Raw genomic sequence first — 23,786 nt, 5'->3', positions numbered from 1 at the left:
TCAGTTCCTCTTCCCCTCTCTGCCCAGTACCCACAAAGAGCAGCTCCATCAGGCACACACATCATACCAGCAACAGTCCTCAGGAAGGAGATATTTTGGTCCCAGGGGCCAGTTGCAGGTACTGAGGAAATGGGCAGACAGCTCATACGAAAACTGTCAAAGCATGTCTTCACCAGCACATGCAAGTCATGCCAGGCTAAAAAAAAGCTGGAGAAGGGAGAGGTCAATTGCTCTATCTCCTGGCAGCATGCTCCTCAACAAGGAGAGCCTTCAGGCTGCCCCTCAGTCTCCAGGCTACACTGGGTATTGGCAGGTTTGACAGGGGAGAGAGAGAACACTGAAGCAAAAAACCATGACAGCTCTGTGTTCAGGGCTGTTGTACTAGTTTGAAAACAAACCAGTGGGAGGCACCAAGTCAGAATAACAATTTAATAGGGAAATCAAAAAAAAGGCAGAAAACACTGGCTCAAACTGACAGTCAGGATACAACCTGACACCCTGTTAGTCAGGGCGGCAGTAGCAGTCCAATAAGATGGTGGCTGCACTCCTCCTGAAGTGGTGGATGTGGTTCTGTTGAAGCGGTGATCCTGTAGAAGGGTCTGCTCTTCCTCAGAAGGTCCAGTGGTGGCTGTGTAGCTCCTGTCCTCTGGGAATCCAGTGGAAAGGGTGTCTGTGGTGTTCGGAATCTCAGATTATATCCAGGATGGAATGCTTGGTTCCTCCTTCTGTGTGGAGCATCTCACAATGGGATGATGAGTCATGAGGCAAGGCATTGATGGGCTCATTAACAAAAAGATAGTCCAGAGAGAGGAGGAAAGGAAACACTGCCCCATCTGGTTCCAACAGCTCATGAGGACAGTAAAAGAATACATTCCAACCCAGGACAGCTGTAAAAAGCACAACCAGAACCAGCTTGTCATACCTGAGTCCAGGGAACTCAGGAGAACCTGAGCACCCAAGGGCAGGAGAAGGAGATGGAAACATTGCAGGCAACACACAGAGGAAAGAGAGGTTGATTGCCCCCTTGCCCAGCAGCCCACTCCTCACCAAGGACAGCCTTGGTACTGTGCCTCAGCATCCAGACTGGGCACTGGTATCCCACAGGGAGGGAGACAGCGGCTGTTGGAAGTGATGCTGGGACAGCAGCAGCAGCCAAGGGCCAGCAGATCCCAAAGGCTGCAGGACACAGATGTCCCAAGAGGTCCAGTGCCAGCTTCACATCACAAAACGGGAGATGAGCACCACCACCCACAGAGGGGGACACAGACCAACACAGAGGCCCAGCTATGCATAGTGGAGATGGTGTTACCTATAGGATGGGGAGGAGGGAAAGCAGCCACTCAAAGCATTGCATCAGGAGCATGCAGCACCTTAGGTGTGCTTCCTTGGAGCTGCCAGGAGCTGGAAAAGCCTACTCCAAGCCCCTCCATGAAGATTCATGGGGTCAAGTCTTTCACGTACAAAGCAAGGAGGACCCATGATGAGGTGGGAACTGTTGTGGGCCAGGCAGCCCCTGCAAACCAGAACAATTTATTGGTTGTTCAGACACAGCAGCATAATGGCCAGGGCAGCACAGCTGGGCCAACCTCAAGCAGAGGACAGGGTCTAGGAGGATACAGGACACAGGGTGGAAAGAGGAGTTGTGAGTTCCTTCAGTCTCAGGGGACATTTGCAGGCACCAAGATGCTGGTGAGATGGCTATGCCAGAGCACTGGACAACTACCAGAATACATCCTTGCTGCCACAAGAAGGTCATCCCATTACTTGAGCTGCTCCTGTGCTGTGACAGAGGATTCTGGAGCTTGATGAAGGAGAAAGTTTGAGGGGAAGCAATAACCCACGAGAACCACGAGATTGTCCTGCTTCCAGCGGTGGAGGGCCAAGCCTCAAGAAGGGAAGTGCCATCACCACTGAGCCTCAGATGTCCCTTCCAGCTGCTCTTCTTCCTCACTGCTCTGACTCTCCTGAGAACACTAGAACAGGCAGGGGCTTGGGAAATGCCTCTCCAGCCTGGCCATATTTACCTGAGGAGATCAAAAGAACTCGGGGCAGAGGCTGCTGCATGCCCTTGGCAGCACAAGGAGCTCAGACACACCATCACAGCTGCCTGTTCCCACTCTCTCTGTGACATGTGGGGTCACAGGCAGGACAACCCATTTCCTACCTGCATCTTTCTCTGCCAGAAAAGTCTTCATCACACAGTAATTATCCTCACGTGCATTCTCATAGGGCTGGAGCTCTGGGGGGGCAAGAGGACAGAAACAGCCTGAGGGACCCCAGGACTGTGGGAGAAGGAGCAGGGCAGCCTCGGGCAGGATGCAGATCATCCTGGGATGCACACCATCAGGACAGCAGGGCTGGGAAGAGCTGCTGCCTACCCCAGAGAGGGTGAGAAGGAAGAGCAGTTCCCAACCCTCACTGGCACCTCGGAGAGACCCCAGCCAGGAGCTGCTGGAAGAGGCCACTGAGCAGGGTCTCAGCTGAGAATAGATGTGGGACACACTGCTCTGACAGATCAGCCAAAGCCAGCTGGGCTGCCTGCAGGCACCTCAGAATGGCAACGGGCCCTCCTGAAATACACTTGCTCCCCTCCCAGCTCCAGCCCTGCAGTCCCCTCTGTGCTGGGAACCCTACCTGTGTAATGATCCTCCTCGACTTTGCTGGGCAAGGCCTTCTTTTTTCTGGGAAGGCAAAGGGCAGTCCTGAGTGAGTGAGAGTGAGCCAGACCCTGCTGAACCCAGCAGCAGTGGCACGGAGGTTTCTGCACACCCTCCCTCTGCCCTGGCAGCCATTGCCCACCCACACCTCAGGAGACATCAGCGGTGGCTACAACAGCAACAAGGGGAGAGGGTCTCTTAGCACACAGGGTCCCTGTCCCAGCCCTGAGCCCCAGGGCTTAGAGCCCCAGCCAGGAGCCCTAGAACCAAATTGTGGTAGGACCAGCCAGCTGCATCCTCTGCACCCAGAGAAGGGTGGGAGCAGCTGGGGAGCCCTCTCCATCCCCACTCACCCCACAGCACAGCACAGCCTGAGGCAAAGCTGAGACTTCAGATCTTCTGCCACTCACCTGGACAGCATGAACCAGAGGATCCCTGCAGACAAGGGGATCAACACCACCACCACCACCACCACCACCACTACTGTGACTGCTGAGCCAGGCCAAGGGCCCAGAGGCTGCCCTGAAACTAAAACACAGAGAGGAGTGGGTGCCACAGCCTAGGCCATGCCCCAGCAGTGGCCCCAGCCTTGGTGCTGGGTGTCTCCATGTGTGTAGCCGTGCGCGTCCAGGCCCTGCTGCCCTGGCTGCTGCAGGGACAGCCAGTGAGACAGCATCTTCCCCTGCCTGCACATCTGCTTGGGTAGGGCAGAGGGAGGCTCTGGAGCAAAGGGCCTTGTCCCATGTTCCCAGCTGGAGGGTCTGGCAGCCTGCTCAGCCATCCTGCACACAGCAGGAGGACACAGACCCAGGCTCAGCAGCTCTAGGGCTCTCTGACCTTGAGCCAAATGCACTCAAATGCAGGGATGGGTGTCACCTTCTTCAGTGGAAGAGTAGAGGGGGCAAGTCTGCTATCAAAGGCACACACCGTGGCTGAAGCAGCACAGCTCCTCTGGGGACCTGGCAATGCAAGCCCTCGAGGCAGGACTCACCCAGCCCCATCCCCATTGTTGAGCCAGGTGCCCACACTTCTGCCCCTGTTTGAGCTGGGACAGGGTGGTTGCACACACAGGAAGCTGCTCCAGGCTCAGCACTCACCCCCAAGAAGCCACCCCAACCAGACCCAGGGCAGAACAACCATTACCCAGGACATAGGTTTGGAATTCCAGCTGTGATGCAGCCCCAGCCCCAGCCGCTGTGAGGCCCTGCACTGTCACCAGGTATTTGCTGCCAGCTGTCTGACGAGGTGGCACGTACTCAGAGACAGACTGGTTCACCAACACCTGACTGAATTCGAGGAAGCTGCCGTCCTCTGCTCTCATGGTGGTGATGTTCAGCTGGAGGAAGGACAAGGAGCTGCTAGACAGTAGCACCAGCATCCTGCTTCTGCACTGGGCAGCTCTGTGAAGAGGGGCTGTGGCTGCTGGCTGGGCACACAAGGGGACCAGGCCCTACCAGGAACACCAGCAGTGTACAGCCTGTGGGCCCCAGCCAAGGAGGGCTCACACCTCTCTCAGGGTGCCTGCACAGAGCTCCAGGCAGGGAGATACCTGGAAAGGTGAGGGGGACCATGGGCACTCCATGGACCCCTGGTACCTGGTATCCAATGATCTCCCCTTTGCAGGAGGGCAGCGCCTTCCATCTGAGGGACCCTGTGCTGGGATCCAGCCGCAGCTCCTCTGGTTTGTCTGGCACTGGAAGCACAGGAGAACAGGATCATGCAAGGATAGCAAGTATTTGTCCCCCACAAAGGCTGCTGTCCCCCACAGCAGCAACAGTGTGGTGAGGAGGGTGAAAGTGAAGAGGGGACATGCCCTGCTGCAGGGCCCTGCACAGCCCCTGCCCCAGATCCCAACAGGCAGCAAGCAGCTCTGATCCCAGGAACCTCACAGAAGGGAGCAGATGCCCTGGCTGAGCTTCAGGGTGAAGAGCATCTTGACATTTCATGTAAACATACCCATTTCCTTTGTCCTGAGGAGCCGTGTGTACAGGATTGTGCTAGGCAGCAGGGAGATTGTGACACTGTAGACAGTGAAGGGCTGCAGAGGGGAGCAGGTGAAAGTTCCCTCCTGGCCTTGTAACATCTCCTCTCCCTTCACCTCCTCACCCTCACAGTTTGAGGAGGAGCGCTGCTCCAGCCGGCACCTGGCCCGAATATGCTGGCACATGTCAGGGAGCATGCAAGTCCAGTTCAGTTTGACGCTGGTGCTGGAAATCTTCAGGGTGTCAGGGACAACCTGGAGGACATCTGTGAAGGGAGCATTCCGAGAGGATCACTCCCTCCCTTCCCCTCCAAGCCTTGACACCAAACTCCATCAACCTCACCATTCCCTCACTAGCCTGTCCCCAGCACAGAGCAGACAGGGACGTTCTGCCTTCTCCCAGACTACACATGCCAGAGTTGCCAACAGCACAGACACAAACCTCGGATGCATCCAGAATTTTCTCTGGATTTCTCTGCCATGCCCTGACCACCCCAAGCACAGGGCACTGATGCTGTGGCACACATGCAGAACTGCTCTCCAAGCCTGGGGAGCACACACTGAGAGCACTGGGAGGGTGTCTGGCTTGCTAACTTACCCACACAGGTCAAGTTCTCCTCCATAATGTGCCAGTTGTCTGTGCCATTCCTCACTATCCAGCCACTACGAGGAATCATGGAACGTTCCTTTGGCTTCAACATCACGCATTTGATCTCCATGGGTGGAGGCCAGTGCCCCTCAGGGCACCTCATCTTCACCACTTCATTTGGGTTGAAGGTCCCCTGTTCTTGGTCAAAGATAAACTTGGGGTCCCACTGGGGCTTCCGGCATTTCTCTGCACCAACAAGATGGGAAGGTGTTAGCTGGGCAGAGCATGGCTCCACAGGTCATGCCAGGGGATGGAGCAGGGCATCCCCTTCCCTGGCCCACCAGGGCAAGGGACGGAGCTCCAGGACACTGCACAGAGCAGCCCTTCCACATCAATTCTTGGCAAGAGGATGAGGATATGGACTCCAAACTTCTTCCCCCAGACCTCCTGGGAAAGGCCAGAAGGAGCTGGAGTCAGGGACTGAGGGGAACCCATGAAGGGTTTGTACTGTGCACAAAGCCTGCCCAGAGACTCTGGTGCCCTGTTTGTCTCTCAGGCAGGACAACAACACCCTGACTCCTCCTGAGAAGGCATAAAGCCTGAGCCCCAAAGCTGGCTCCACAGTGACAGCATGCAGCAGGGACAGGGAGGGGAGACTGGCACATGAGGAGGGGCCAGGCCTTTACCCTTCTTGTGTGGGCTGAGGGTGAAGGATCTGGAGCACAAGTCTGATAAGGAACAGCTGAGGGAGCCGGAGAAAAGGCGGCTCAGGCAGATCCTATTGCTGGAAGTGAGGGTTGGTCTCTTCTCCCAGGTAACAAGTGATAGGAGAAGAGGAAACCATCTCAGGTTGTGTCAGGGTGGTTTAGATTGGATATTAGAAAAAAATCCTTTAGTGAAAGGATTCCCAAGCACTGGAACAGGCTGCCAGGGAAGTGGTGGAGTCACCATCCCTGGAGGTATTAAAAAGACACGTAGATGTGGCACTTAGAGATGACATGGTAGAGTTGGTTGATGGTTGGACTTGATGATCTTAGAGGTGTTTTCTAACCTAAACAATTCTATGATTTTGTGACACAGGGAGCAGAGTTCTGCGATCCCCTAGACCCTGACACAAGGCTTCTTGTCACCTGTGTCATAAACACCTGTCAGACTGTTGGGGTTTTAGTTTAGTCTTAGTTTTTTTTCCTGTTAAAGGAATTTTCTCCCATATGCATGTTGCTAGGGGACAAATAGCTGTACTGAAGAAAGACAAAAAGAGGAGTGGGGCGGGCCTGGCTACTCCTTTGTCTACACCTGGGTGTGGGGTCAGTTCGCTCTGAGCGTCCGGAGAGAGAAGCTGCAGAGAAAGGAGCTGCTGCTTCTTTCTTTTTGGCCGTTCTTTCTTCCTGCTGGAAACAACGCCGGGACCCCAAAAGCCGCTTTCCCTGCCCTGCTGGAGGCCGGGCTGTGGCTGCCCTGCCCCGCTGCTGCTTGGAGCTTTCGCTACGCTGTAGCCCTGCTCGCCCTGCCTGCCTGGGCCTCCGTGGGGTTCTCCCATCTGGATACATCTCGCCTGCCACCCGGGATTTGCGTCCGTCCCTGCCGTTCCAGCCTGCCGTTTCAGCCTGCTGTTCCTGAGAGCCCGGGATCAACTGCCCAGCGGTTTGTGAAGCCTTTGTTCCATCCCTTCCCGGGATCCCAGGGCACCAGAGCCGCGGGTTTCCCGAGCTCGCTCCGGAGCGCCCCCTGCAGCCGCGGGGGAACCATCGCACCTGCCCTGCTCACCGGGAGCCGCCAGCGCCCCTGCCGGCTGCGAGCGGAACTGCACCCGAGGGGAAAGGGCCTGACAGCCGAGAAGGCTGGGACTGGGTTTGTGTTTGCTGTTACTGCCATAGTTGTTGTTTTGTTTGACTGGTTATATACATATATATATATAGTAAAGAACTGTTATTCCTATTTCCCACATCTTTGCCTAAAGGCTCTTGATTTCAAAATATAATAACTTGGAGGGAAAAGGGGTTATATCTGCCACTTCAAGGGGGGCCTCTGCCTTCCTTAGCAGATACCTGTCTTTCGAAACCGAGACAGATCTTGGCGCCCAATGTGGGGCCTGAGGGCATTAAGAGATAGAGGTGAAAAAGGAATAACAGTTCCTCGATAACTTTATTTTGTGTGCTGGATATTGGAACCTTGTTAGGCAGCACTATGTGGTCTAGTTTACCCTGGTTTGGGTGGCATGTAGCCGTGGCTATATTCTTCCCCTTTGCAGCTCCTTACTTGAATATGGGTCCTCTGACTAAGGCTACCATTGCTGTTATCCAGCTTGCGTTATGGGTCGAGAAGGTGAGGAATTCATGGGTTTTTAACTTCCTCCGGAATGTGGGCACATGGATAAACAGCTATCACACACTGAGCACATGTTTTTGGGGTTATGTTAACAATGGTACCTTCTGTGAGGAAATGACACCAGGGGAAGTTTTCTCCCAACCCCTCAACCAGTTCTTTGGGCTCACCCCATCAATTTTCGAAGGGTTTAAATTCCCTCTGAATACTAACCATCTGCTGCTGATAGGCCTACTCTATTTAGCATTCAAGGATAAGTTGAGATTGGCTTGGATATCTACCCGGACACCAGCCCCAGAGACTAGAGATCCTGCCCCAGAACCTGACATGGCCCCAGAGAGTAGAGTTCCTACCCCAGAGCCTGATCCTGCCCCAGAGCCTGACACGGCCCCAGACACTAGAGATCCTACCCCAGAGCCAGAGCCTGCCACAGCCCCAGACACTAGAGATCCCGCCCCACAGACTGATACTGCCCAACAGTCCACCTCAGAAATGGACTACCCAAACTGGGTGGGGGTACTGGCAAAAGGGATGCAGGAGATGTGCCAAGAGATGGGTCAGGTGCGCCAGGGGATATGCCAGGAGATGGGTCAGGTGCGCCAGGAGATATGCCAGGAGATGGGCCAGGTGCGCCAGGAGATGTGCCAATTGCTAAGAGAATACACCTCCTCAGCTAGTGAAAAACCCTCTCCCTGCCCCAAAGAGGGTGAGTCCGATGGTGCAGCAGTGGAACCCACGGATGTTACAACCGTCCAGGCTTCAGCTGAACCACAAGGACAACCACAGCCAGCAGCAGTCGCCCCTGTGCAAAGGAGGAAGTATAAGACCAAATCGGTACGACCAGTTAATGATGATGGGCAACCAGGGCCCTCACAACCAGCAGGAGAGCCAGAGCCAGAAGTCATCACTGAGTCCCTGTCGCACGACAGTCTCCGTGCTATGCGAAACGACATTGTGCGAAGGGGGCGTGAGCCTTATACCACCTGGCTGCTTCGGGTTTGGGACCTTATGGGCACAAGTGTGCAACTCGATAGTGGTGAGGCAAGGTATCTGGGATCGTTGACCCAGGACCCAGGTGTGGACCAGATATTTGTGAGGGAGCCAGGGCCTCTCTCTCTTTGGGAGCGGCTCTTAATGAGTGTGAGAGAAAGGTTCATTCACAAAGAAAGAATGCAGGAGTATCATCATAGAATGCAGTGGAAGACACTCGAGCAAGGGATCCAACAGCTAAGAGAGGTGGCAATATTAGAGGTACTCTTTGGGAAGGATGGACAGCATGATAATGACCCCGATAAGGTCAGGTGCACAGGACAGATGATGTGGAACCTGGCAAGGCTAGGGCCATCGCAATACACCACCTTCATTGCAACGATTGATGCTGACAATACCCGAGAAACAGTGGGCTCTGTTGCCAACAGGCTCAGGCATTATGACAGCATGATCAATGGCCCGCTGAAAGCTCATGTCTCTGCTGTGGTCCAGGACCTCAAAGAGGAGATGAAGGAGATGAGGGAGGAGATGAGGGAGGAGATGAGGAGGGTCAGTGTGGCACCAGTGCGAGTCACAGGCCCCCAAGTCAGAGCCCGTCGTCCCCCTGCTAGAGAGAGAGGGTACACCCCACGAGCTGAGCTGTGGTTTTTCCTGTGTGAGCATGGGGAAGACATGAGAAGGTGGGATGGGAAACCCACCTCTGCCCTGGCAGCGCGGGTGCATGAACTCAAGGAGGGAGGCACTAACCGAGGGGGTTCCGCTAAGGTGAAGGTAGCCTCAGCCTCCCGTGACCGAGCTGCCAGGCATTACAGAAGGGAGGATGATATGTCGGATCCCCTTGAAGGTACCTCGAGCATGTACGCCCAGGGAAAGAATGATAACCAGGGCTAGAGGGGCCCTGCCTCTAGCCAGGAAGAGGCACGGGAGAACCGAGTTTTCTGGACGGTGTGGATCCGATGGCCTGGCACATCAGAGCCACAAAAATATGATGCATTGGTTGATACTGGGGCACAGTGTACTTTAATGCCATCGGGACATGTGGGGGCAGAACCTGTATCCATCGCTGGGGTGACCGGGGGATCACAGCAGTTGACCCTTTTGGAAGCTGAGGTGAGCCTGACTGGGAAGGAGTGGCAAAAGCATCCGATTGTGACCGGCCCAGAGGCCCCGTGTATTCTGGGCATAGACTTCCTCCAGAATGGCTACTACAAAGACCCAAAAGGACTCAGGTGGGCATTTGGGATTGCTGCTGTGGAGGCAGAGGGCATTAGGCAATTGAACACCCTGCCCGGACTATCTGAGAATCCTTCTGCAGTTGGGCTCCTGAAAGTGGAAGAGCAACGAGTGCCAATTGCCACCTCGACAGTGCACCGCCGGCAGTATCGGACAAATCGAGATGCTGTGATCCCCATCCACAAGATGATCCGCGAGCTGGAGAGTCAAGGGGTGGTCAGCAAGACCCACTCACCCTTCAACAGCCCCATCTGGCCTGTGCGCAAGTCTGACGGGGAATGGAGATTGACTGTGGACTATCGTGCCCTGAATGAAGTGACTCCACCGCTGAGCGCTGCCGTGCCGGACATGTTGGAGCTCCAGTACGAGCTGGAGTCCAAAGCAGCAAAGTGGTACGCCACTATTGACATTGCCAATGCATTCTTCTCCATTCCTCTGGCAGCAGAGTGCAGGCCTCAGTTTGCCTTCACCTGGAGGGGCGTGCAGTACACCTGGAACCGACTGCCCCAGGGGTGGAAGCACAGTCCCACCATCTGTCATGGACTGATCCAGACTGCACTAGAAAAGAGTGAGGCTCCAGAACATCTGCAGTACATTGATGACATCATTGTGTGGGGGAACACCGCAACCGAAGTGTTTGAGAAAGGAGAGAGAATAATTCAAATTCTCCTGCAAGCTGGTTTTGCCATCAAGAAGAGCAAGGTCAAGGGACCTGCCCGAGAGATCCAGTTCCTGGGAGTAAAGTGGCAAGATGGACGACGTCAGATTCCCACTGAGGTCATCAATAAGATCACAGCAATGTCTCCACCGACCAACAAGAAGGAAACACAAGCTTTCCTAGGCGCTATAGGTTTCTGGAGGATGCACATTCCCGAGTACAGCCAGATCATGAGTCCTCTCTACCTGGTTACCCGCAAGAAGAATGATTTCCACTGGGGCCCTGAACAGCAGCAAGCCTTCGCCCAGATCAAACAGGAAATTGCTCACGCCGTAGCCCTTGGCCCAGTCAGGACAGGACCAGAGGTGAAGAACGTGCTCCACTCTGCAGCCGGGAACAATGGTCTGTCCTGGAGCCTCTGGCAGAAGGTGCCTGGTGAGACTCGGGGCCGACCACTGGGATTCTGGAGCCGAAGCTACAGAGGGTCTGAAGCCAACTACACTCCCACAGAGAAGGAAATCCTGGCAGCTTATGAAGGAGTCCAGGCTGCCTCAGAAGTAATCGGCACAGAGGCACAACTCCTCCTGGCACCCCGACTACCGGTGCTGGGGTGGATGTTCAGAGGAAAGGTTCCCTCCACGCATCACGCCACCGACGCTACTTGGAGCAAATGGATTGCCCTCATCACGCAGCGCGCCCGAACTGGAAACCCAAGTCGCCCTGGGATCTTGGAAATAATTACAAACTGGCCGGAAGGTGAGACTTTTGGGTTATCTTCTGAAGAAGAAGAGGAGCAGGTGACACGTGCCGAAGAAGCCCCACCATATAACGAGCTACCAGAGAGTGAAAGACAATACGCCCTCTTCACTGATGGTTCCTGCCGAATTGTAGGCGCTAGCCGGAAATGGAAAGCCGCTGTATGGAGCCCCACACGACAAGTTGCACAGGCTACTGAAGGAGAAGGTGGATCGAGCCAATTTGCTGAGCTCAAAGCTGTCCAATTAGCTCTGGACATAGCTGAAAGAGAGAAGTGGCCAAAGCTCTACCTCTACACCGATTCATGGATGGTAGCCAATGCTCTGTGGGGTTGGCTGGAAAGGTGGAATAAGGCAAACTGGCAGCGCAGAGGAAAACCAATCTGGGCTGCTGAAGAGTGGAAAGACATTGCCACTCGGGTAGAGAAGCTATCCGTGAAGGTCCGTCATGTAGATGCTCACATCCCCAAGAGCCGGGCTAATGAAGAACATTGTAACAACAAACAGGTAGATCAAGCTGCGAAAATAGAGGTGTCCCAGATAGACTTGGATTGGCAACATAAAGGAGAACTGTTCCTAGCTCGATGGGCCCATGATGCCTCAGGTCATCAGGGCAGAGATGCCACCTATAAGTGGGCACGAGACCGAGGGGTGGATCTAACCATGGACAGTATCTCCCAGGTTATCCATGATTGTGAGACATGCGCTGCGATCAAGCAGGCCAAGCGGGTGAAGCCTCTGTGGTATGGTGGGCGATGGTCCAAATACAAGTATGGGGAGGCCTGGCAGATTGACTACACCACACTGCCTCAAACCCGCCAAGGCAAGCGCTATGTGCTCACAATGGTAGAAGCCACCACTGGGTGGCTGGAGACCTACCCTGTGCCTCACGCTACTGCCCGGAACACCATCCTGGGCCTGGAAAAGCAAGTCCTTTGGAGGCATGGCACCCCTGAGAGAATCGAGTCTGACAATGGGACTCATTTCAAGAACAGCCTTTTAAACACCTGGGCTAGAAAACATGGCATAGAGTGGGTGTACCACATCCCTTACCATGCACCAGCAGCTGGGAAGGTTGAGCGGTGTAATGGACTGCTTAAAACCACCTTGAAGGCACTGGGTGGAGGGACTTTCAAAAACTGGGAGATGCATTTAGCAAGAGCCACCTGGTTAGTTAACACTCGAGGTTCCACCAGCCGAGCAGGCCCTGCCCAATCTGAACCCCTACAAACAACAGACGGGGATAAGGTTCCAGTGGTGCACATGAGAGGTATGCTTGGAAAAACTGTTTGGGTAAAGTCCGCCTTGAGCAAAGACAAACCCATCCGTGGGGTTGTTTTTGCTCAGGGACCAGGTTGCACCTGGTGGGTGATGCAAAAGGATGGAGAGACCCGATGCTTACCTCAAGGGGACCTTGTTTTAGGGTGAACTACCCATGGCTCTGTACTTGTATCAGTATCAGCATGTATATTTGTATATAATTTGGGTAATGCATAGATTTATATGGTTAAAAAAGTTAAGTTTCATGTAACATGTTAGTATGGGAAAAAATTCGGGGTGGATAATGTTGGGGTTTTAGTTTAGTCTTAGTTTTTTTTCCTGTTAAAGGAATTTTCTCCCATATGCATGTTGCTAGGGGACAAATAGCTGTACTTAAGAAAGACAAAAAGAGGAGTGGGGCGGGCCTGGCTACTCCTTTGTCTACACCTGGGTGTGGGGACAGTTCGCTCTGAGCGTCCGGAGAGAGAAGCTGCAGAGAAAGGAGCTGCTGCTTCTTTCTTTTTGGCCGTTCTTTCTTCCTGCTGGAAACAACACCGGGACCCCAAAAGCCGCTTTCCCTGCCCTGCTGGAGGCCGGGCTGTGGCTGCCCTGCCCTGCTGCTGCTTGGAGCTTTCGCTACGCTGTAGCCCTGCTCACCCTGCCTGCCTGGGCCTCCGTGGGGTTCTCCCATCTGGATACATCTCGCCTGCCACCCGGGATTTGCGTCCGTCCCTGCCGTTCCAGCCTGCTGTTCCTGAGAGCCCGGGATCAGCTGCCCAGCGGTTTGTGAAGCCTTTGTTCCATCCCTTCCCGGGATCCCAGGGCACCAGAGCCGCGGGTTTCCCGAGCTCGCTCCGGAGCGCCCCCTGCAGCCGCGGGGGAACCATCGCACCTGCCCTGCTCACCGGGAGCCGCCAGCGCCCCTGCCGGCTGCGAGCGGAACTGCACCCGAGGGGAAAGGGCCTGACAGCCGAGAAGGCTGGCACTGGGTTTGTGATTGCTGTTACTGCCAGAGTTGTTGTTGTTTTGTTTGACTGGTTATATACATATATATATATAGTAAAGAACTGTTATTCCTATTTCCCACATCTTCGCCTAAAGGCTCTTGATTTCAAAATATAATAACTTGGAGGGAAAAGGGGTTATATCTGCCACTTCAAGGGGGGCCTCTGCCTTCCTTAGCAGACACCTGTCTTTCGAAACCGAGACACAGACCTACAACACTGTAGCCCTGACTTCTCTGCACGTTCTTGCCAGAAGCCCTTAGGGAGACCTGTGTCTCCCACACACCTCCCAGCTCTCTGTGAATGCAGCCTGGAGCCCTGCATGGACCCTGACCTCCTGTGCCATGGGCAGCATTGGTTACTGCCAAAATGGCTACTTTGGTATCAAGGTAGGGACCTTTGTACCAAAACTTCCTCCTGCCAGGACCCTCAGGGACTAAAGCTGGCATCAGCCCTCTCCCCACCAGGGCACCCCTGGAACCCCAGGGCAGGCACAGGGCAGACTCAGGAGCTGCCTCGACACTGCCTTCAGCAGCATTTGCAATTTTCCCAGGCAGCACAGAGCCAGAAACTTCCTGTGTCCCCACAGCCTGCCTTCCCTGCTAAGGAAGGGTAGAACAGGGCAGTTAGGAAAGCTCCTGAGGCTTCCTTGCCAAGGCACTGTCCCCTGAACTTGGTCTGAATATCTGATGCAACTGCCTCTGCTGTCCCTTTCATTCCAAGCTTCTCTGTATACAGGTTTTCCATTGATAACAGACAGAACGTTTCCTGTATGTTTGATGTGGCTGAAGGGTGGCTGGAAACCCCTGGGACAGCTCAGCATCACTTCTTTATTCTTCTCATAACTCTCCTGGTCTGATGCCAGCTGGAGTCTTTGGCTCCAGTGGGGTTTTTGGCATGTTTCTGGCAGAGGTGAAAGTGGAGGTTAGTTGGGCTGGGAGGTTTCAAGGAGGAGCAGGGTATGTGGCAGGGTGTCAGCAATCCCAAGCAGTCCCTCTAGCCCCTGAAGGGAGAGGGAAGGTGACACATCCATCTGCTAGATGGGACTCCTTGGCAAGGCTGGTTGGGATGGGGCTTTCCTTGTGGGTGAGTGTCAGCTGGGGCTGGGGCCTGTCCAGGCTGGTGGTGGACAAGGTTGTGCCAGAATTCAGTAGGGGAATGGTCTCAGGTGTCAAAAGCGCTGAGACCCAAGTGGTGCTGAGATCCGAGTGGCCCTGACATGACATCAGAATTGCATCCCTGGCCACAGTGATGATGGAAGCTCAGAGATGGATGAACGGGGCAGAATTTGACCACAGAGCTCAGTAGGAAGCACTTCCTGACACCTGCTTACCAAGGCACACTATGTTCCCCTGAAGCTGAATCCACACGTCACTGCTCTTTCTCCCCAGCCACAAATCTCCCTTTAGAGATCCAGAATAATTCAATAGCTGAACCCTGTTTGCACATTTGACACGGGTGAAAGATGGCTGGAAACCATTGCTGCAGCTCAGAGTCACTTCTTCATTCTCTGTGTAGCGGTCACGGGCTGGTGCCAGCTGGAGTCTGGGGTCCCACCAAGCAGGCCTTTGGCATGTTTCTGTCAGAGGCAAAACTGGGTGAGGAGAACTTCTGGGAGGTTATGAGAGGAGGGTTGGGACAGGTCTCTCATGAGACCTGTTCACCCCAACAGATATGAGTGTCATATGCCCAGGCACTGTCCAAGGGCACAGGGCTCCTCGTCACTCCATCTCCAGGACTCACAAGCCTCCCGTGGATTCCACCCCCTCCATGGGGTGTTTGAGCCCCCATTTTCTTGTCTCCCTCATGCACAGGTGAGCCATGCAGCAGTAACAACCTCCCACACCAGAGACAACCCAAACCCTAGAGAAGCTTTCCAGGCAAACAAGCAGAACCTCTGCAGCTATTCCTACTCAAAGCTGAGGCAGGAGATGCTGTCTGGGAAGGACTCCTCTCCCCAGGAGCACAGACCCTGGCAGGTGCCCACAGCAAGGTGCTGAGACAAAAAGAGCATCATCACTGCCAGGACATGGGGGAAAGCCAAGGCATCCAGGCCTGCCATTCCTGCATTGTCACGTGCATGACCAGGTCACGGAGGGTCTGTCACCAGCTCAGGACCCTGGGTCAGGGTGGTGCAGGCCTGTGCTTACCTTTGCAGGTGGCAGTGTCATTCCACAGAATCCGGGTCCCTCTGGAAATGCATTGGATCCGTGGGACAGATGGCACAGGTTCCCCTACACAGCTGAGCTGCACCACTTCATTCAAGGCATAGCTGCTCCTCCTCGGTTTAAACTGCAGTTTGGGGTCCCAGTCAGAGGGAGCTGGACATCTTCCTGTGTGCAAAGGCCAGGAGGGAGAGCCTGAGGGTCACTGGGCTCCAGCAGCGTCCTCAGGGCGAGGGTGTTCCATCCACAGGGGTGCCAGTCTCTCTCCCTCTCTTCAGAGGGGTGGCAGAGACAGCACCTCCCAGGATGAGCCCCAGCCCCCAGGTGCTTTACCCTCCTCACACCCTCAGGGGCAGTGCAGCAGGGTTATCCACAGGCCCTGCTGCCCACCTGCTGCTGTAGAGACATCCCAGCCAGAGGGATCCAGCAGCCTGGGGGATGCTGCTCTTTCCCACAAACACAGATGCTGTGGGAGTGCACCAGACCCCGGGAGTCTCTGCTGCTATTCCAGACTCCACAGCTAGGTCCCATGAAGTGACTGCCAGCAGCAGTGGTGAATAACAGGAGCAAAGTTGCAGGTAACAAGAGAAAGAACAAAGCAATTCTGCAGTGGAAGCATTAACTACAGGAATGAGGCCGACAGAAAATGAATCGTCTAAGTCCCTGAAAGGGGAAAAACAAAAAAGATAACACCCTTCTCATCCAGGATGTTTACCTGTGACCTAACAAATACCCAGTTTTGACGAGTTTTGTTACATTATTCATCACCCTAGTGATGAATCCTTGCTCTTAATAGTAGTAAAAAACGCACGTTCTCCGTTCATTCGCCTCCTTCTCTCAAAAAGACCACCATTCACCTAGCATGTACCATAATTTCTTGGAACACTGTGCTTTTACAGTGAAGAGGGGAAAGGATGAGTCATAGTAACGCATGCAAGCAGTGACTTCAGTAAGATATACTAATAGCCAAAGATTGTGTCTGTGTAACTATACCTGCTTTTGTCTGCCTTGGTGTGCTGGCTGTGTGGATTTGCGACCTAGCACACCTTTCTGTGCAGAACTGTAAATAAATCAAATACTTTGACTCTGTGTGTTAATCAGCTTTTTCTACACTGGGTGAAAGAAGGTTTCAACTTGAGCCTGCCCCTCAGACCACCTACATTCACACCAGTGGCCACAAAGCTCACACCCTGCTCAATGTGCTCAGCCTAGCCTCTGCACTTCACCCAAAATGAGTCTGCCTTGTCATGCCTGGCAGACATGTCACCTAGACTTGCTCACTCAGTGCAAAATAAGTCCATGAGGAGGCACTGGGCGTGGAGGTGGCCTTCCCTGAATGAGGATGAAACACCTCTCTTCAGCTGCAGCTGCCCACTTCCTGCCAGCCAGCCCTCACCACTTCCCTTGTCTGGTAGCAGGTTTCCATGCCATCATCTCAATCCTCTTCCCAGCTCTCCACCCCAAAGGACAGTTGTCACCAGCCCCATCCTTTTAGACCATGTGGTGCAGACACAAAACTTCTTCCCCCTCAGCTGTGTCTCTCCCAGTGCCTTCAGAGCACACACTTCACTGTGACAAACAAACTATCTGACAGACATGAAACCCTTGACTTGTTCCCAGCCTCGTTAGGCACCCCCCTCACACACCTTCCCCCCTCCTGCCATTAAACACCCTGAAGTAACACACACCCTGCCCAAGGGTGACATCCAGGATCCTTTTGGGTCAGTCCCAGTCATGAGTACAGACTAGGAGAGGAGAAGAGGCTCTATCCTGCCCGGGATAGCTGAGAGCTGCCCATTGCTGGAAGGGCAGCATCCCTTCAGCCACCAGTGATGGGCAGCATGACTCATGACCCATCTGATGATTTGGCTAGCCACTTCTGGTCCCATTTCCCTACAGAGGGAATGACTCACAGCTCAGGTCCCCTAGTCGTGCTCTGCCCCATGGGGACTTCAACACAGCACACAATCACCATAGGAATGCCCACATTTTTGTAGGAAGAGCCCAGCAGAGACCCAGGAGCTACCCCTAACCCTCCTGGTATGGAGAAAGAACAGAACAAGCCTTTTGATACGAGCAATCACACTAATCTACAGTTCCCTCAACCCCAGGGACTATGGGAGAGAGCAGGCATCCCAGCTAACAGAGCTCACAGCTCCCCATCTCTTTGATGAGCACCATTATCACCTTCCCCTGTGACAGGGGTGCTGCTTGGACTGCCCAGAAAGGCTGTCACTGCTCTGATTACCCCGGATTCATCTGTCTGCTGCATAACAAGAGCCAGCCACCCCCTGCTCCCAGTGACACTACCCACTTCTTAGAGGGACGCTGCAACTCCCATGCTCATGGAAGTTTCCCAGCACACCAAGGCTTGCTGCCCTCCATCCCAGATAGAGCTTTGCCCCACCACAACCTGAAGGATGCCTGAGTGTCCCAGGCTGATGCAGACACCAGCTTCAGCCCTCCTCATGGGCTGAGCAGGGTAGGGCCAGGTAGCAAAGAGCGGAGGCAGCAAAACCATTTTTGTAAGAGAGAGGCACAGTCTGCCCTTACCTGCTTCAGTATGTACCCACGGAGTCATAGGACTGTGGTGCATCTGTTCCCGTGCAAGCAGCAGAGGAGCAAGGACCAGGAGGAATGTCTGAGCCAGCGCTGGCAGGGCCATGCTGGCATGAAGTCCCCAGGCAGGACTCAGTGTGAGCCGCTCAGGAAAGGTGTCTGTGCAACCCCACGCAGGAGAGGAGCTCACACAGAAATGAGACAGCCCCGCAGGGGAATCACATGTGGAGCAAGAAGCTTCCTCTTTGGTAAGAGAGCATCCCACTAGCCTCAGTGTTGATTCTCACACATCTTCCCATGGACAGTGGCTACAGGCTCCGTGCAGTCTCCCAGGTGTCTTGGTCCAGCCTCTTCCCTGGCTACCTCAGGCTCCCATAGCCCTGTTCCCACAAACACCTCCAAAACCTTCTCATATCTGTCTCTGTCCTCTCTCCTTCCAGGTCCAGTGGAGGACGTTGAGGAACACGCCCCTGATTAATGTGACTAAGGTCACCCTAGGCTGCTCTTATAATGCATCACTTTTGCCTTAAAATCGTGGAATTGTTTACGTTGGAAAACACTTCTAAGATCATCAAGTTCAACCACTAAGCCAGCACAATAAGCCCACCACTAAAACATGTCCCTAAGAACCACATCTACATATCTTTTAAATACTTCCAAAACTCTCTCTTCTTATTACCTTGAACTGATCCAGCTGCAACATTCTTGCTGTTGACTCCCACCAGTAGAGTTTCCAGGCCAGACAAGCTCCTGAATCTGGAAGTGTTCCCTTTTCCTTTCTTCTCCAAACCTTTCCTGCTCTGAGCTGCTCTTTGTCAGTGCCTTGTAGAATGGGAAGCCCTCAGTCTGGACAGTGTGGACAGTATGGGGCTAAGAGGGTCTTCCTGGAGCTGGATGGAGGTGTCTTGTTCCTGTTACTGTTGAGATCAGGTAGGGTCTTTGGGTATGGGAGAGAATTCTCTAAGTGCTCTCCATTTGGGGCATGCTCACACTCCCCCAGTCTCCTGTCACTGCTCACTACCAAGCTCTTCTCTGAGCCCCTCTTCAGCTCACACACTGTTGCACAACTTCAAGCTTACATCAGTCCTGACTCCCTGCGCTGTGACAGCTCTCCTGGGCCATTCCTCCTTCAGCTCTGTGCTTTACACAGTCTCTCTCTCTCTGTGTTTTCCTAGATAGACAAGCAAAATTGCCTTACGGTCCAACGTTACCAGTGTTCTGGCAATGGGTGCTGTCACCAGGGTGTTTTTCACCGCCCAGTTGGGACTCATTGGCCCAGAGTTCCCTGACAGATCCTTTCCTGGGAACCACCATCCTCAGGACAGTGCTTGGTGTATCTATCTGTATTATCCCAATAAACTAGCAACAGTGAGGGCTTTCTGTAAACTAGATGTGTCCTGAGGTCCATTTGGGAACATCAGTACTTCAAGTCCAGCTCTGTCATATGCAGCTGTTGTGAGGTTAATGGGTGAAGTCTTCTAGAAAGCTTTCAGCAAGAGGAGCAGCAGCACTAAGTCATGTCTTCCTTGTTTCCTTGGTGGATCCCTGTCCTTTGGGAACCAGGTTTTTCTCGATCCTGTGCAGTCAACAAAGGTGCAAGCACGCAGGAGAATGGCCACAACCAGCACTCACTTGTTGGGGTCTCCTCCCCCGCCGTGTAGCCCTGGGAGAGGGGCCCTGAGGGCACAGACACGGGGTTTCCCTGCCCCTGCTCAGCCTCGTTCCCATTGGTTGGTTTGTGTTCCCTGCGTGGGCAGAAGGACCCTTGGTCCCCTGACTGGAACAGTTCCTGGGCAGAGCCCCGGCCATGCGGCTGGAGAAATAAACATCTCTGAAACAGCTATCAAGAATCTGTCTGTCCATATGTATTTCCTTTCCACGGGACTCCTGGTTTGATATATGCGTGTTGCAGGATCCCCACTGCAACATAATGGTGGAGATTTGTGAGCAGAACGATCCCCGATCCCTAAGCGACTGATTTGTGTGAGTAAACCCTGGAAACTTTGGATTCCTCTTCTTGGTTTTGCTTTGCTATTCCGTATCTAAACTATGGAGGAACGGTGGGAAGACTCTTGGCTCTCAGAGCCGCATATGGACATTTATCTTAAACTTAAAATGATTCTTGAACAACGATTTGTAAATTTTAGCTTGATTCAAGCTCATAAAGAACTGAAACACTTCCTGGCATGGTTGTTTAAGAACTTTTTCTATGTTTCTTGGGATTTAATTCTTACCAAGGGCTTTTGGAAAACCGTTTGGACACAGTTAATATTGGAGTCAAAATATATGCCGATGGAAGAATATTTTCGTGAATATTATTTAGTCACCGAGACTGTTGAGCAATGTCAGCTGTGTCTTGGCGAAGGGAAGCCTGGCGCAGGGACCGTGCAGCCCAGGCCACGTGCACTGAGCGCTCTGCGAGCAGCAGCGAGGCAGTTCCCGCGCGCGGGCGGAGCCACGCGAGCCGCAGTGTCAGTGGCGGAGCGAGGCGCGGCGGGAGCGGCGGGACCCGACGGTGCCCACCCAGCCCCACGCAGTGCGTGGTGGAGCGAGTCCCGTGAACGCCCGACCGAGAGGGGCGGCGTGCGGGCAGCAGCTGGCGGCGATGGCGGTGGAGCAGAGCCGCGCCCAGCCAAGACGCGCACTGGAGCAGGGCGCGGGGGAGTCGTCGCTCAGGGGCCCGGCCGAGACGTGGGTACAGCGCCCGGCATCGGCAGCGAAGCTGCGACCAGAGGAGGCGACGCACGGAGAACTGAGCGGCCCGGCCCGGCCCGGCCCGCGCAGCCCCGAACGCGACCCCGGGAAGAGCGCGCAGGCACGAGCAGCCCCGACAATTCCAACACGGGAGCGACCGAAAGAGAGAGCAAAGACGCAGCGAGACAGAAAACAGAAGCCACTCGGAAAAAGGAAAAGATCATAGTAACTAAGATCTTAGGGATAGTAAAATGGTATAATGTTAAGCAAAATTATGGTTTTATAACAAGGTGTGACAACCAGCAAGACATATTCGTGCATAGAACTGCTATTAAAAAGAATAACCCTGAAAAATGCATCCCAAGCTTGGGAGATGAAGAGGTGGTAGAATTCAAAATTATACGAGGTAGAAAAGGGTTACAAGCATTGCAGGTCACTGGGCCTGATGGTGTTCCTGTAAAAGGCAGTATATATGCTAAAAATCGTAGTCATGTTAGACAATATCTCCATTGTAAGCCCCCCCTACAGTCTCCCTTTCCTAATCCCACCTTTCCCTTTTACCCTATGTCCTATTACCCCCAGTGTATTCCCAATCCGTTTTTTCATCCATGGTTTCCCTCACAAAACCATGCTTTTGCCAATTGTTTCCCCAAAAATCCCTTTCCAATGCCAAGTGGGGGATGAAAAGGGGGAGGGAAGAAGTTAAACCCTCTCCTGCCTCAGTTTCCCCACAAAGCATGCTCAGAGAGTTCTGTCTCCCTTCTGTCAGCCCTAAGATGTTCCACAGAATCTGTTTGGACATTTAAAGACTCAGGAGGGTGGCTTGTTTTGTTTTGAAACTGTTCTTGTTATGTTTATCCAGTTGTTTTCATTCTCCCTTTATTAAAATAAAACGGGTGAGGTGTTGGGGTCCCTCCCCTGCCGTGTAGCCCTGGGAGAGGGGCCCTGAGGGCACAGACACGGGGCTTCCCTGCCCCTGCTCAGCCTCGTTCCCATTGGTTGGTTTGTGTTCCCTGCGCGGGCAGAAGGACCCTTGGTCCCGTGACTGGAACAGTTCCCGGGCAGAGCTCCGGCCATGCAGCTGGAGAAATAAACATCTCTCTGAAACAGCTATCAAGAATCCGTCTGCCCATATATATTTCCTTTCCACGGGACTCCTGGTTTGATATATGCGTGTTGCAGTATCCCCACTGCAACACTCACTGGGTAATGTCCTGATAAAATCCCAGAGCTAGACACAAACATTCTCACTGACTCTCTCTGGCACGTGAAAGAAGCGAAACCAATGGAATTAAACAAAAAAATTAACACGTGGTACAACAGGCTTCCTATTGCAGCTGATGCAATTACTTCTTTTCCCCTGTCCTGAAGCACACTGAGGCCTGGCAATCAGTGTTTGGCCTCTCCCTCCTTAGAAACTTATCACTGTTTTGAGATTTGATGTTGTCTTGGTGTATAGCATCCACCAGAAAAACGCTGAAGAAATACTGAAAGCCAGGACACTCAGCCATATGCATTGAATTCAGTGTCATTGCAAATGTGATTGATTCCATGCAATTGTTTCCCGAAGGTCCATGTGGTCATCAAAGAACTACCAGGACTCAGACTTTTGGACTGAAGAGAGAAAAACCCAAACCACCTGAAATTTGCAATCAGATTTACTTCTCATAGAGAAGAACATTGAGTGCTCAAAACCACCCATAAAACCTCAAGAAAAAGGAGAAGTATCTGTGGCTTTTGAGAATCAGGCTTTGTGGAACACAGTCACCATGTTCCCCTATAGTAAAGTCTGTTACTGTGTCAGAACTCGCAAAGAACAGAAGCACATTAGGGTCTTATCCTCTTCCCTACCTCATACCTGTCCCCAAGGGAGCCCAGTGTGGGTTGTACCTATGATGGTGGTGTCAGATGATGGTCAGGTGATGGTGGTGGGATGTCATCCCAAAGGTGCTGGGTCAGGCTCAGACCTGAGGAGGGTAACCCAGTCAGATCCAGCCCTGGGAAAGCCAGGAAGTGGTCTGTTCCCTGCACAGCACAAGCACATGACCCTGTGTGATCTGGGGGTCTTGGTCCTCATGTGCTGCTGATCCCTCTCCAGGATGCAGAGTCTGCCTCAGTCAGGGCTTCACCCTGTGCTGCCAGAACCTAGAGCCTCTTCTGACAGGGAGAACTGGAAAAGTCCACAGGATCCCAGCCAGAACCCAGTCTCGAACCCTGCTGTGGGCTCTTCCTCACCCCTCCACTGACTTTCCCAACCCATCCAGGCCCTAACTTCCTTCCACACAGGGATCTTGCCATGCCATCAACAGGAAAATGGCCCATACTCCATGCCACCCTGAAATTAGGAACTCGCCAACCTCTTTCCCAAAATGAGGATAGAACACAGACATCTCAAACCCCTACAGCTCATCTACAGACCTCTGGGCAGGAGGATAAGGGGAGCCCCAGTAGTGCTGGGTTGCAGAGGGATCAGCCCTGATCATGATGACAGGTGACAGCCTGGTCATGATCAGTTATTGTGGTCTGCCTTGGGCCCGGTAAAATATCTGGGAGGTCTGCAGAGAGCTTTGTTCACCTGAGAGAGGAGTGGCACCGGGGCACCTTTGCTGTCACCCAGTTGGTGACAGAGGCAGGGGCAGGGACTCCCTCTTGTGCAACTGGTCACCCAAGGCTACCAAGCCTAGCACAAGGCTACCATCTCTGCTCCTATGGTGGCTTAAGGAGCTGCCAGGCCTGATTCAAGACACGTGTGCTGAGAGCAGAGCTGTGACAGGGGAGAGCCCAGCATGTTGCAGGGTTCCCAGGAGGGCACTCCTGGGTGCTGGGCAGAACAGAGGTAGGCCCTGGGGGCCGGATAATCCCTTTGCTGTGTCTGCTACATCACCTCTTCCCAGGGGAGGGAGCAGGACCTGCTGA

The 23,786-nt window shown here is 53.6% G+C and overlaps 1 protein-coding gene across 1 annotated transcript; it reads right to left on the bottom strand.

Annotated features, from left to right (window-relative positions):
- Positions 1-1,493: 1,493 nt before the first annotated feature.
- LOC125319404 lies at positions 1,494-18,336 on the bottom strand. Its single transcript, XM_048290522.1, has 11 exons — positions 18,171-18,336; positions 15,603-15,785; positions 14,786-15,031; positions 5,237-5,473; positions 4,614-4,904; positions 4,253-4,350; positions 3,801-3,993; positions 3,068-3,185; positions 2,635-2,681; positions 2,165-2,239; positions 1,494-2,024 (listed from the first exon to the last, which is right to left on the bottom strand). The coding sequence occupies exons 1-11, from the start codon at positions 18,280-18,282 to the stop codon at positions 1,948-1,950; spliced, it is 1,677 nt and encodes a 558-aa protein (XP_048146479.1). The 5' UTR covers positions 18,283-18,336; the 3' UTR covers positions 1,494-1,947.
- Positions 18,337-23,786: the final 5,450 nt, after the last annotated feature.

This window comes from Corvus hawaiiensis, chromosome Z (genome assembly GCF_020740725.1).
Source record: "Corvus hawaiiensis isolate bCorHaw1 chromosome Z, bCorHaw1.pri.cur, whole genome shotgun sequence".
NCBI classification, from domain to species: Eukaryota; Metazoa; Chordata; class Aves; order Passeriformes; family Corvidae; genus Corvus; species Corvus hawaiiensis.
Note: the sequence above shows the minus strand (reverse complement) of the source record. Positions and strands in the feature narration are given on the sequence as shown.